This window comes from Lepisosteus platostomus, chromosome 5, assembly GCF_059453375.1.
Source record: "Lepisosteus platostomus isolate fLepPlt1 chromosome 5, fLepPlt1.hap1, whole genome shotgun sequence".
NCBI classification, from domain to species: Eukaryota; Metazoa; Chordata; class Actinopteri; order Semionotiformes; family Lepisosteidae; genus Lepisosteus; species Lepisosteus platostomus.
In genome coordinates this window covers 40,616,920-40,630,927 of record NC_142615.1, presented here as the reverse complement: position 1 = coordinate 40,630,927, position 14,008 = coordinate 40,616,920, and the positions used below count along the sequence as shown (strand labels likewise).

Sequence of the window (14,008 nt, the reverse complement as noted above, 5' to 3'; positions counted from 1 at the left end):
TTACACATGAAAAATAGTAAAATTATTGTTGGTACATGTTGATAGAACAGCCCCCTCGATAAAAGAAAGTGTGGACGGACATGTCGCATGTTCTGTACTCTGTCTGACAGCGAGTTTAACACACTGTCCTCGGAAATTAGAAACTAATTGAACAATAAATTAATCTGAGCAAATTTTACACGTGTGGGTGATTTAATTCTGTCGAAATTGCGTGGAACTCCTCCGCTGAGGTCAGATACACACGGGAAAGTGTTCAGGAGGCTTCACGGAGTCCCGCCTCAGACTGGAAGCAGGTTCTAATTAGACCCTGAGAACAATCCGAGTCTCTGTGTGTAATTGATTGTGTTGATTGAGCGGTAGTGTGACCAGGTGTGTGGTAGCAGGTCCTGCCAGTATAAAAACCTATTCACCGCATTCACACTTTATGCTTTCTTGCTTCAACACAGTTTATTGGTTTACTTATTTTACTCCTGTAGCAATTTAGCGGGACGTTAATTTGGCGATGCGCTCGTTTCTCTTTGTGCTGTGCCTGTGCGCTGGGGCTGGGCTCCCCGCATTGATCTCCGCCGGGCCGGCTGGCTGGGACTCTCGGGAATTAGCGCTCCAGGCCGACTTCCCGGCTCCTGAAGACGCAGCCCAGTCGGAGGACTTGAACCTGTCAGATGCGCCTTCCGAAGACCTGTCTGCAAGCGAGAACGACTCGCAGTCCTTGGCTCCCGACTTCCGCCGCCTTCCCGTGTCCAGAGACGCGTACTCGCCCTACCTCGACAAGGAGAAGATGAAGCCCGAAGCCGGCAGCCGCCCCTTACCCGCCTACATCAAGAGCGTCCTGTTTCCTCCCCAGCGAGGGCGGCAGCCGGCTCGGCCGGCCATCGGGGGCACCCGAGGAGTGGCTGTGTGGTGCGACTCCAGCAGGATGTACGTGAGGGTCAGTCGGCTCCTGTTCGGCTTCAGCTGTCGGCCATCGGAGGTGACCTTGGGCAACTGCAGCGTCAGCCGAACCACACGCAGTTACTTCTACTTCATCTACGGGCTCCACGAGTGCGGCACCGAGCGATCGGTAAGCGGGTCTTCATCTACAGGCAGTGTATCGATGTGAACTGTAGGGCTAGTGTCAGGGTTGCCTTTCCTGGGAATATCCCTTCCTCTGTGACCCTGCAGGTTGTCCAGGGCCGCCTGGTGTACTCCAACACTCTCCGCTATGCCCCTCCCTCCTCCAGTGCACCTGTGCATCGCTTCATTCCCTTCTCTGTGCCGGTCAAGTGCTCCTACAACAGGTAGGCAGGGCTCTGCTGCTGCTGAGAAGCTGCTGGGGAAAGTGTCCAGAAGACCCTCATCCCCTCTGTCCTGCAGGTTCCACTACTCCTACAAGGTTGGCTATGTCCCCACGTGGGCCAGGAGAAGGACCTTCTTCAAGGACCTGAAGAACAAGCACAGCTTTGTGCTGCTCACCACCAACTGTAAGCTCCTTGAGCAAGTGGCTCCTCCTGCTTGCAGGGGGCACTGTGTACAGTTGTAATGCTGCCTCTCTCTCTCCAGCCCGCTGGGTCCGGCTCTCTCCCAAGGATGAGTATTTCCTTGGTCAGCCCATGTACTTCCAGGCCACTGCCTACTTTGCCACAGCGGAGCAGAGGCTGTACATCCACTCGTGTTACGTAACGGAGAAACCAGACCAGCACTCTCAGCCCCGTTTCCCCGTGATCGACAACTTGGGGTATGGCCTCTTCTGGGAGGAGAGGTGGGCAGGAGCCCCGAGAGCCTGCAGGGGTTCATCCTTGTCCTTGTCCCCAGGTGCATGGTGGACAGCAAGGCAGATGGCTGCCTGTCCAGGTTTGTCCCCTACAAACAGAAGGATGTGCTTCGCTTCACAGTTGATGCCTTCCTCTTCCAGAAGAAGCTGTCCAGGAAGGTACCACTCTCAAAGGCAGCTCAGCCTTCCTGCTCTACTGATCCATTGTCTGCTTTTCCATCCATGATCTAGATGTGAACCAGACTGTGGCAGCTGTAGTGCCTAGAGCTGCCAGCTTGACTTCACAGATGGTAGAAGGTCCTTCTCTGTCCCTCTATTGGAATGATCCCTTAATGATGTGACCTTCCCTCTTGCAGCATGAAGTGACTGAGCTGTACATGCACTGTGTCATGGCTGTGGCTCCTGCTAAAGCAACACCAGGGACCAAGTCCTGCACCTACAACAGGGAGGCGAAGAGGTACTTCTGCAAGGAGCCTGCTGAGGGTGCCAGGTGGAGGCCTCACCTGTCCTCCTCTCCTCCAGGTGGGAGGAGCTGTATGGTGACCATGAGGTCTGTGCCTGCTGTGAGTCCAGGTGTGCTGGCAGCCGGAATGAAGGTGGGTCTGGTTCTCTATGCCTTGTGGATGCATCTCTGCCCAAGAGACAACCATGCTTGGACAACTGAGGAATAATCCCATGCTGGACAAAGGGACTGTTTAGATGAGTAGCATCACTGTGGGACTCTGGGTATAGCGGATCCCTCACTCCTGGGTGCTGCTTGTCCACAGGTACCAGGAGCCTGGTGACCAGCAGTCAGGTGGCTGTGGCACCAGTAGAGGGTCCTCTGGCTGTGGGAGCTGACTGGACTGAGGATGAGGAGGGAGACCCTCAGAGCTCCAGTGAAGATGCTGAGAGCACCAGTGAGGATGTGGAGGGAGCAGAAGACTTTGGAGATGTTGGCCAGTGGACAGGTAGGGTCTGGCAGGAGGAGCTCCTGTAGGGGTGGGTGTCCTGCAGTTCAGCTTGATTGTTCTCCTTCTTCCTCCCCAGGTGCCTGAATGAAGGCTCCAGCCTGGCCCTTGTGACTCTCCTGCCTCCACTCGCCTTGTAATGGCAACATCTCAAAGCTGTGAAAGACCCTTCTGCCTGCCCTTGTTTCTTTATGGTTTACAGGTTTGAATGGGGTGGAGGAATTCAAGGGAAGTGAGACCCATTAATAAATGGAAGTGTTTGTGGGGGTTCCCCTATCAAGAATGCTTCCTGTCTTGCTGCCAAGGAGGACTGAAAATGGCTGGAGTAATAAAGCATTGTACTGGGGGAAGATGGCCGCACTATTCCTTGGGCAGGGCAGTGTGACTTTTTTTTTTTACGGTGGGAGAGACAATATACTGGAAGTCCTCCCATTTCCGAGAGGGGTAGTGCTTATGGAGTGTGAGTTGCTACTGTAGTGCCCAGTAAGAGTGAGATGTGTCATATTCTAGGCTGCACTAACTGACTAAAAGAAACACAAGGAAGGAATTGTCAACAGGGGGTTGCTATAAAGTAGGCCTTCCCTTCCTTAGCAGAGGAACAATACTGGTGCGTGAACATCCATGAATAATGGTACAGTTAGAATCTCGGAGGTCTTGTCTTATGGGTGTTGGTTTCACAGCAGTGGTATTGGACAGTCATGAGAAGTATTAGGATCGAGACTGGAGACACGGGCTTCTGTTCTGATATGATTGTACGAAAAGCAGGAGGAATCTCTTCTCTCCTATGGAGCATGAGCTGAATCAGGAGTGAGACATTTCGTATGCTCGTGCATATGTTAACGCATGACCTACATCGTAAAACTAAATTAAAAACTAACATTAAGTTGTCAAAGACATTCATTTATATACAAACAAGAGACACACATAGTAATGATTCTACATTAACTTGTCCTGCACTGATCAGACTAATTGAAATGTACAGTGCCTTGCGAAAGTATTCGGCCCCCTTGAACTTTTCAACCTTTTGCCACATTTCAGGCTTCAAACATAAAGATATAATTTTTTATTTTATGTGAAGAATCACCAACAAGTGGGACACAATTGTGAAGTGGAACGAAATCTATTGGATTTTTGAAACTTTAACTAATAAAAAAATGAAAAGTGGGGCGTGCAAAATTATTCGGCCCCCTTGCGTTAATACTTTGTAGAGCCACCTTTTGCTGCGATTACAGCTGCAAGTCGCTTGGGGTATGTCTCTATCAGTTTTGCACATCGAGAGACTGAAATTCTTGCCCATTCTTCCTTGCAAAACAGCTCGAGCTCAGTGAGGTTGGATGGAGAGCGTTTGTGAACAGCAGTTTTCAGCTCTTTCCACAGATTCTCGATTGGATTCAGGTCTGGACTTTGACTTGGCCATTCAAACACCTGGATACGTTTATTTGTGAACCATTCCTTTGTAGATTTTGCTGTATGTTTGGGATCATTGTCTTGTTGGAAGATAAATCTCCGTCCCAGTTTCAGGTCTTTTGCAGACTCCAACAGGTTTTCATCCAGAATGGTCCTGTATTTGGCTGCATCCATCTTCCCCTCAATTTTAACCATCTTCCCTGTCCCTGCTGAAGAAAAGCAGGCCCAAACCATGATGCTGCCACCACCATGTTTGACAGTGGGGATGGTGTGTTGAGGGTGATGAGCTGTGTTGCTTTTACGCCAAACATATCGTTTTGCATTGTGGCCAAAAAGTTCGATTTTGGTTTCATCTGACCAGAGCACCTTCTTCCACATGTTTGGGGTGTCTCCCAGGTGGCTTGTGGCAAACTTTAGACGAGACTTTTTATGGATATCTTTGAGAAATGGCTTTCTTCTTGCCACTCTTCCATAAAGGCCAGATTTGTGCAGTGTAAGACTGATTGTTGTCCTATGGACAGACTCTCCCACCTCAGCTGTAGTTCTCTGCAGTTCATCCAGAGTGATCATGGGCCTCTTGGCTGCATCTCTGATCAGTCTTCTCCTTGTCTGAGCTGAAAGTTTAGAGGGACGGCCAGGTCTTGGTAGATTTGCAGTGGTCTGATACTCCTTCCATTTCAAGATGATCGCTTGCACAGTGCTCCTTGGGATGTTTGAAGCTTGGGAAATCTTTTTGTATCCAAATCTGGCTTTAAACTTCTCCACAACAGTATTACGGACCTGCCTGGTGTGTTCCTTGGTCTTCATGATGCTCTCTGCGCTTTCAACAGAACCTTGAGACTATCACAGAGCAGGTGCATTTATACAGAGACTTGATTACACACAGGTGGATTCTATTTATCACCATCAGTCATTTAGGACAACATTGGATCATTCAGAGATCCTCGCTGAACTTCTGGAGTGAGTTTGCTGCACTGAAAGTAAAGGGGCCGAATAATTTTGCACGCCCCACTTTTCATTTTTTTATTAGTTAAAAAAGTTTCAAAAATCCAATAGATTTCGTTCCACTTCACAATTGTGTCCCACTTGTTGGTGATTCTTCACATAAAATAAAAAAATTATATCTTTATGTTTGAAGCCTGAAATGTGGCAAAAGGTTGAAAAGTTCAAGGGGGCCGAATACTTTCGCAAGGCACTGTAATTCAAGAATATCAATGGTCAGACGCTTACAACGGGTGTTTGTGTTTGTATTATTTAGAGAATTGAAAAAACATTTTCAAAACTACAGCTCGAATGAAATTAAAAAAAAGTTTATTTGTCTCTTTGCTGTAACAACTGTGCCAAAACTATTCAGATACATCAGAATAGCATCAGAATGTAATTAGATTGTATTGGATTTTAGGAAATGTATTTTTGCGCATTTCTCTATACGATCAGAATACCTTCCTATTTTCACCGTGTTTATTGTTTCTGCTTATGATCTCGGAAAGAAAGACCCAGTATCTGTTCACCGAAATATTCCAGGAGTTTGATGTGGTTTGAGAGGAGTGTATGAAGGTAATGAAGGAGGGAGGACACGCGCATTCCGCACGGGGAGCGCAGAGCAATGAGTCGCGCCTGCAGCTCTCCGAGTCTTTTCTTATACAACCTCTGAGTCCGGACACAGCGTCTCCAGCCAGTGTTGGAGATTTACAGTTCAGAAAACGGCTGTCTCGAGCAGAAACTGATCTTCCTGCTTTAGTTAAGGTTTGGTTATTGTGGGGGTTTAGCGCTTGTATCTCTCTTCTCTTACTAAACACTATCTACTGTAAAGTATATAAATAGAAGCTAAAATGCAGCTAAAATACTTCAGTAAGGCCGAGCAGATAGGGAAGTTTAATAAAAATGTTCTATGATCTATGTTCTAGTTGCCCATATTTTTTTAACTCTCTGTTCGAGCTCTGATTTAATCCTCTCGGCTCCTGCCGCTGTCACCGGGAGAGTGTCTGCATTCCGTAGGGCTACAGGCTGATTTCACAATGCCACATTTAATGAAATACAGGGGAAACCGCAGGGAAAACAATATGTTTTAATACATCTTCTTCTGGATTTATATTTCGGTCTTTCACCTTTGAATGCATACCTTGACCGTAAATCTTTACTCGATTACAGGCACCCCAAACAGTTCTTAAGGGAGAAATCGAAGCCTATTTGACTTTCTGCTAATCACATTGAAGTGTTCACGAAGCATTTCCCTGCCCATCATGTGCCCGCAAGCCGGTTTCTCCATTTTCTTCTTTCTGTCGTTGTCAGCGAGCACAAGAAGACAGGAAAAATGCAAGAGAGGGAAAAGCTGTCAGGAGTGGGATTTGAACCCACGCCTCTATGCAGAGACCAGAACACCCAAGCAATGGAAAGACAGGAGTCCTTGAGTCTGGCGCCTTAGACCACTCGGCCATCCTGACGAGGTACGTCAGTTGGTGTGATAAAAGCACCAGTAGTTCACAAAACTGAGAAATGCTTTGCTGGAGAAGCGCCACGTTGCCTAATGTTGCCTAAACGGATCGCGGAAATCAAATATTCGGATCGATTTAGAGTGTGCTTTACAGCCTTTGTGTAATATTTTAAATTGTTTTAAAAAAGTGTGTACTGTGTACTACGTTTAGGACTAGTTAGTGTGGTAGAATATGGAGATCATCTCCAGCTCTGAGCTCAACTGCAACAACAAGTCGTGCTGAACAAAGTCAGAATTCAGCTGAACCTTTGCTCAGTGTGGTGCTCATTTTTTTATCTGTTAAAAAAGTTTCAAAAATCCAATAGATTTCGTTCCACTTCACAATTGTGTCCCACTTGTTGGTGATTCTTCACATAAAATAAAAAATTTATATCTTTATGTTTGAAGCCTGAAATGTGGCAAAAGGTTGAAAAGTTCAAGGGGGCCGAATACTTTCGCAAGGCACTGTATAATTTGCACAAATCCTGCTGGCCCAATAACACTGTCAATTTTTAGCCCTACTGCACTGCCCTATTAAAGCTTCAAGGATTTAGGATAAACTATTTTATATAATGGTTCCAAAGGTGGCTTTTCAAAGCACTTGACATAATTATAATAAGAATACACAGGATAAAACAGTTCCAATAGACAGAGGAGACCATGGATGGTGGTACTAAGAAAAGTAGAAGCAGAGTGGTAAAGAATGGAACCAGTTCAGTAAAGGCTCTTCTACAGAAGAAGGTGTTGAGTCTGAATTTGAAGGAGTTTAGGGAAGGTGACTCTGGTATCCTTGGGGAGAGAGTTCCAGAGATTGGGTGCATAACAGGAGAAGGCCTTGTCACTCATACAGTGTAGACGGGCTTGGGGGACAGTTAGGAGACCAGAATAAGAAGAGCGAAGGTTATGAGGTGGGGAGTAGGGTGATAATAGATCAAACTGCTACTGAGGTGCAACTGAAATGTGACGGCATGTTCTACAATTTATGCAAGAAAGGGTAATGTTAGGCTTTTATGGACCATTGGTACAACAGCAGTGCTCAAGGATTCATTTCTAATATTGAGGACAATGGGTTATATACCCATCGTTCTTACCAAAGGCTCAGAGACCTTTGGCTATATAAAAAGACTCCTTTCCACCACTAATTTATTCAGGTTTGGTTCATTTGGGTTTTATCAGTTAAACATTTAATATTGTATTTGTCAGTTTGTTGATGCCTGTATATCACAGTGATCTGCACACACACCTTTGACTGAATATGGGCTGCCAAACCTCTCCACCAAACTTATGTATCACTGTATGTACATAAAAAGTTTATTTGTAATAACAGGGGTGTTGGTGCCAGTAGTCAGATTGGGTCAATTGCAAAGTAAGAACAGCATCACATTAACTGGAGATGATCCAGAGATTAGCATGCAGCTCTGTACGCCAGATTAATACCGATTTGCAACGCGCTTGTCTGCTGACTTTAGTCCCCTGCTCAGTAATCACAATGTTCCCAATTGCAATGAGCCCAAGGAAACAGCTGCTGCTCTCTAGAGGACACTACAGGACAGGACTAAGTACAATTCCTGCAATAGACTAAGCAGTTTAGTGCCAAACTAATGGAACACTGAATCCTATGGGACAGTAACGAATGTAGTAACAGCTTAATACTGAAATAATATCGTAAACACCTCGTGATCTTAAGAATCTGTCGCTGTTAAAAAGTATTATAATAATAAACTAAAATTATACTGCAGCCACAACACAGTGGACTTGCAGCTCCTGTCCTGATCATACAGAAAGATGTCATCACTATAATACCTGTTAACAAACATAGTGCCTGCAGTCTGTGAAAGAGAGCTCTGAGGTAAATATTCCTTGCAGGGAAGTGAACTGAAAAACAGGCAAATACATCACTCAGATGAAGAGCAACGACTGTCGCTAAAGAAAGTGAGCGAGGGTACACCTATAGTAGTTCATCCACAGAAATTCAAACATAAATTTGTGACGCACCAGAGTACCACAAAGCTAGAAGCATGCCTTCAACTGGAGTATTGTAGCATGACTATAAGTAATATTAACTTATTCCAGTCGTTCATCTGGTTTAAGAATACGAATCGATGCCTTCAAATAGACCTTTAACAGTCCTTTGATGTAGAATTAAGAAAATGGGGAATTATTTGAACCCATTCTCAATCCAGTAGTTTATGGACAGGCGCTCTCAGCAGACTGTGTGCAGGAGTGATGGGTGATGTGGAATTCTATGGGCTCAGTGGGACTCTGGGAGTCAACTCAGGGCTCTGCTGTAGATTCCTGTAGAACCGGTGTGAAATGATAATGTATCTTTGGCTGGTATTGTTAATGTAAAGTTTACTGGTACGTTTCGGCCAAAACATATTTTCTTTCTTCCTTTTTTCAGCATGGAATAAACCTATTACTTGTTCCTTTGCAGCCTACGCATGCTGACGCAGCTACCCACCTGAACTACAAATTGTATGTTGGCCGTTCCGTTACACTATATTGATGAATCGTACAAGATCATAGGATCTATAAGCCTGAAGACTTGTCTTGTACAGTGACCTGATAAAAATCAAATTAATTACACTAATTTTTATGGAATCCCATTGTCGGTAGTGAGGCTTCCATAGTACACAGATGGAATAGTGGACGGTGGGCTTTTAATTTTTTTTTTTATTTAAACACCAGAAATACAAAAACGAAGACAGAATATGAAATAAGATACAGAAATAGACACTTCACATCCAGAAGAATTCACAATTATAAAAGCTGAAACTTATACTTTTTAAATATTTCCATTGTATGTCCTTTTTTACTTAAAAAAGAAACTCTTCTTTAGCTCAGCTGGCAAGGCCTGGGTTCGAGCCAATGCAGTGAGGCACAAACTAGGGTGGGAGCGGTGAGGGCACAAGCCCTGGAACCCGAATCCATTACAATAACAAAAGGACAGACAATGAAATATAAGTCCCAAATGTGAGATATAAAGTCGGAATTCTGAGTTTTTAAGTCGCAATTCTCAGTAAGTCGGAATTCTGAGATACCATAGTGCATTTTTATTTTTACTCCCTGGCGGAAATGGGCTTCCATAGAAATGATCAGATTCAGAGCCATTGCAGTTCGTGCTAATTAGAACAACGCCAGTACTGAACCCTCAGCACCGTACTGACTACTGAGCACAACTTCAGCTGCTCGCCAGCTTTGTTACGCACAGTTTTGCATTGCTATTGAGCTCAGAGCAGGAGCTGATCTTCAGACAGTACCGTTTTAAAAAAGCAACATGAGCCAGGCAGGAGTCAAACCTACAATCTTCTGATCCGAAGTCAGATGCGTTATACATTACATCACTGGCCCTAATCTTACGGTGCTCAACTGTACCATAGTGACCTCAGCGCCACTACTAGTAATACATTGCCCCCGGCCAAAATTGCTTAGTAAAAAAAACATTTTCTATACTTGTCTGTTTAAAAATATTATATCTTTAAAAAAGGCAAAGGTTTTGTGTGTCGCGCTAAAGTTTCGATTCATTTCGAATGCAAAGAAAAAACATTTTCTTCCAAGAAATCATAAATTTGTCTCATCCTCCATACTATAATTCTCTCTTGTAGTAGTAAAGCATTTTGAGTCAAACCGAACAATATATTAAAGGAACAAGTAATAGGTTTATTCCATGCTGAAAAGAGAAGAGAGAAAAAACAACGTTTCAGCTGTGAAACCTTCTTCAGGTTTGTTTTCTCTCTTCTCTTTTCAGCATGGAATAAACCTACAGTATTACTTGTTCTTTGCAGATACGCATGCTGACGTAGCTACCCACCTGAATATATTAAACGTTTCATCTATACGATTAACATAATATTCTCCTGAATAACTACAGTAAATGACAAAGCCTTAGAGCCACAGAGAAAAACAAATTGCATTTAAAGTAATTTTAAAGGCTCGAGATAACATTGCACTATAAACGCAAATGTTTGTCTTCTTTGTGGCGCGTACTTTTTGTTGCTTTAGCAAATTTCATGCAGTTTATTTCTGACACAAGACATAACAAGCTTGTGTATTTATGACAAAAAAGCGGGGCAACAATTTATATCGGCTCACAATTTATAAAGTGAGTTAAATGCACATATAGTAAATATATTTTCTCATATAATGGTGTGTTTTTTTGTCTAAAAATCCTTCATGAATGGTTTAACAGACACTTTGGATAATAAAAAAAAAATATATGTACGACTTTTTACTTTTTATACAGTAAAGTTTTGTTGTGAACATGAGCCCTGTTTATCGATATCACCAACATAGTTCTGGATTTTATTCTGCCTTCCTATGGACATATGAATTTTCTTTCACACAACAGCTCGCATGTGTGGTAGCTTATTAGCGCCAGGGAGAAAAAGAATATTGTTGGCTTTTAAATGAGAAACCATTTGCATGTATACAAAATCACAATGCGTTGTCCCAGACATTGGAACATCCTCTGTTTAAACACCTGTCGTTCTCTCTAATATTGGCTCCTGTGCTTCGGTCCATTTGAGAGAGAAGACACTGAAAAAGTTGTGTGAAAGTGGATTTTGCACCTGCGCCAGTGCTGTAGTGGTATCATACAGACACCCATACAAATCCATCACACGTTGGAAGGCAACGTAAAATATTGCTCTGTCCGTTGGTGGATTAGGTATGCATGCTACATTTCAATGTAAAATGCAATGTAAAAAGATCAAATTTGATTCAAAATCGATTAATGTAAAAACCGATAAAGCTCATGTTTTTTATCTAGTTTTATCTATATCTATATCTAGTTTTTCAAAGGTCTAAAAAGAATGTTTATCGCGATTGTGAAAGTTAGACAAGGTGTACCAGCGCGTGCCTTTATATCGCCAGCTTCAGTCTCGCCTGTAGCTGCGAGAAGGTTAAAAGCGTACAAGTGATCTGTCTTTCGTCAAAATAATTGCTGGAGCAGCAGGACGTAGAGTACCATCCAGCAGCTGTAGATGGTGCTCGGGTAAGAGCTAATTCTGTTTTCAGCACAGGGAGCAAGAATGAGCTCAGTCCGGCTCCCAGCAGAATCCATTCTGGTTTGGTTGCTGTCAGACTGTGCATCTGAGGCTTTTTGGATCGCAACGTGAAAAAAAAAGAACAAAAAACAATTGCTCACATCGTGTTACTTCCACCAGAGGAAGGGAAGATATAACTTAAAAAAATTCAGAACTGAATATTTGGATCCGGGGCCTCATACTTATCAAAATTATTAAAATAATAATTATTTAACTATCAGATTGTGTTTCTGCAACATTTCGTGCACAGTATGCCGTATTCAACAATAAAGCAACAGTCACAACGAGGCCTTTACACCCAGTCTGGGGTATTTTCCCCTTATATATTTTTGCCACTTTATATCGAACCTGTTATACTCCCAGAAGTGCGCAGTAGCTTCTACTTAATAAAAATATACAATTCACCGCTGGTATAAACAGATGTGTGCCATGTCTGCCTTTATAAGCATTTATTTCAAAAATTAGTTCACAATATGTTAAAAACACAAAAAGCACAAACTTAATAATACAACGATACAAAATCAAAACAAATCATAAAGCCAATTAAGTACCTATCCTTTGAAAACAGAGAACACCTTTATATCTACAATAAAAATGTGACATTTGTATCTACTTTTGAATTACTGTACAAAGCAGACAGAGTAGTCCCTGAATTCAAAGATCAGATCTTGGCCAAAACAAGACAATCAGACGTGAGCTGAATTCGGAACAAGAGCCTCTGCTTCATCGTTTATTGAGCTTTTGATCAAAGTCTGAGTGAAAAAAAGATCGGCTATTTTAACTGTTTGAATGAAATACACAAAGGGCACCTTCCTTCGAGCCGGAGTCAAGCCAGCAACCTAAGGATTCCCTCTTGTTTCCACTACAATCCTCCACTCTACCAACAGTTGTCAGGAGCTGCTCCCTGGCACATACTGCCCAATGTAGTGAAATGTTCCGGATGATCTAAATCCCAGATCGACATTGTTTCCAACTCGTTTCCTTAGTCTTGTTTACCTTGAATTTAAGCCACAAACCAGGATTCTACTGTATAAACTTCTGGAGATATTACAAAATGTTTGATGGAGCATCAATCATTCCAGGCGAAAATTGACACCTTTCTTTCTCGAGGGATCATATTAAACATTTCATTTGGATCGAGAAGAGGATCACCATGAGACACAAAACAAGCAGTTTCATTCTGTCTTTATTAGAATCTGTATCATAGCTAATGCATGTAAAGCCTTTAGTATGCGAGAGTGAGAGTTCAGTTATGCCAGGGAGTGTGAGAAAAGAGAACTGAAATTTAGTAAATTAATATTTAAATAGAGTGTAAATCTTCAAAGTGTCACTGCAAAATTATTACCAGCTGCCGGACGTACTTGTTTTGGGACTATTTCCAATAAGTACCGCATTAGTAGTTGTGTGTCCTTACTGGTATCTTTTAAACATTCGGTTATATACAAACGGGACAGAGACACAGTAATAATCCGATTTTAATGTGTCCTGCATTTTAACTTACTGAACAGATAAATTGAAATGTTCTGATTCAGGACCCCTGCAGTTCGTGCTAATTAGAACCACAATAATACTCCTGAGTCCTGAGCACCACACTGAGCAAAGGTTCAGCTGAATTCTGACTTTGTTCAGCACGACTTGTTGTTGCAGTTGAGCTCAGAGCTGGAGATGATCTCCATATTCTACCACACTAACTAGTCCTAAACGTAGTACACAGTACACACTTTTTTAAAACAATTTAAAATATTACACAAAGGCTGTAAAGCACACTCTAAATCGATCCGAATATTTGATTTCCGCGATCCGTTTAGGCAACATTAGGCAACGTGGCGCTTCTCCAGCAAAGCATTTCTCAGTTTTGTGAACTACTGGTGCTTTTATCACACCAACTGACGTACCTCGTCAGGATGGCCGAGTGGTCTAAGGCGCCAGACTCAAGGACTCCTGTCTTTCCATTGCTTGGGTGTTCTGGTCTCTGCATAGAGGCGTGGGTTCAAATCCCACTCCTGACAGCTTTTCCCTCTCTTGCATTTTTCCTGTCTTCTTGTGCTCGCTGACAACGACAGAAAGAAGAAAATGGAGAAACCGGCTTGCGGGCAAATGATGGGCAGGGAAATGCTTCGTGAACACTTCAATGTGATTAGCAGAAAGTCAAATAGGCTTCGATTTCTCCCTTAAGAACTGTTTGGGGTGCCTGTAATCGAGTAAAGATTTACGGTCAAGGTATGCATTCAAAGGTGAAAGACCGAAATATAAATCCAGAAGAAGATGTATTAAAACATATTGTTTTCCCTGCGGTTTCCCCTGTATTTCATTAAATGTGGCATTGTGAAATCAGCCTGTAGCCCTATGGAATGCAGACACTCTCCCGGTGACAGCGGCAGGA

At 43.2% G+C, this 14,008-nt stretch overlaps 1 protein-coding gene and 2 non-coding genes across 3 annotated transcripts; 2 read left to right on the top strand and 1 right to left on the bottom strand.

Moving 5' to 3' along the window:
- Positions 1–370: 370 nt before the first annotated feature.
- LOC148666547 (zona pellucida sperm-binding protein 3-like) lies at positions 371–2,729 on the top strand. The gene is made up of 8 exons (XM_088632918.1): positions 371–1,060; positions 1,162–1,277; positions 1,354–1,460; positions 1,540–1,714; positions 1,792–1,909; positions 2,107–2,207; positions 2,273–2,346; positions 2,518–2,729. Exons 1-8 carry the CDS (start codon positions 503–505, stop codon positions 2,727–2,729), a joined length of 1,461 nt encoding a protein of 486 aa, XP_088489044.1. The 5' UTR covers positions 371–502.
- A 3,711-nt stretch (positions 2,730–6,440) lies between these two features.
- trnal-caa (transfer RNA leucine (anticodon CAA)) lies at positions 6,441–6,551 on the bottom strand. Its single transcript has 2 exons — positions 6,514–6,551; positions 6,441–6,486 (listed from the first exon to the last, which is right to left on the bottom strand). It is a non-coding gene; the product is annotated as a tRNA-Leu (tRNA).
- Positions 6,552–13,523: 6,972 nt separating this feature from the next.
- trnal-caa (transfer RNA leucine (anticodon CAA)) lies at positions 13,524–13,634 on the top strand. Its single transcript has 2 exons — positions 13,524–13,561; positions 13,589–13,634. It is a non-coding gene; the product is annotated as a tRNA-Leu (tRNA).
- The last annotated feature ends 374 nt before the right edge of the window (positions 13,635–14,008 follow it).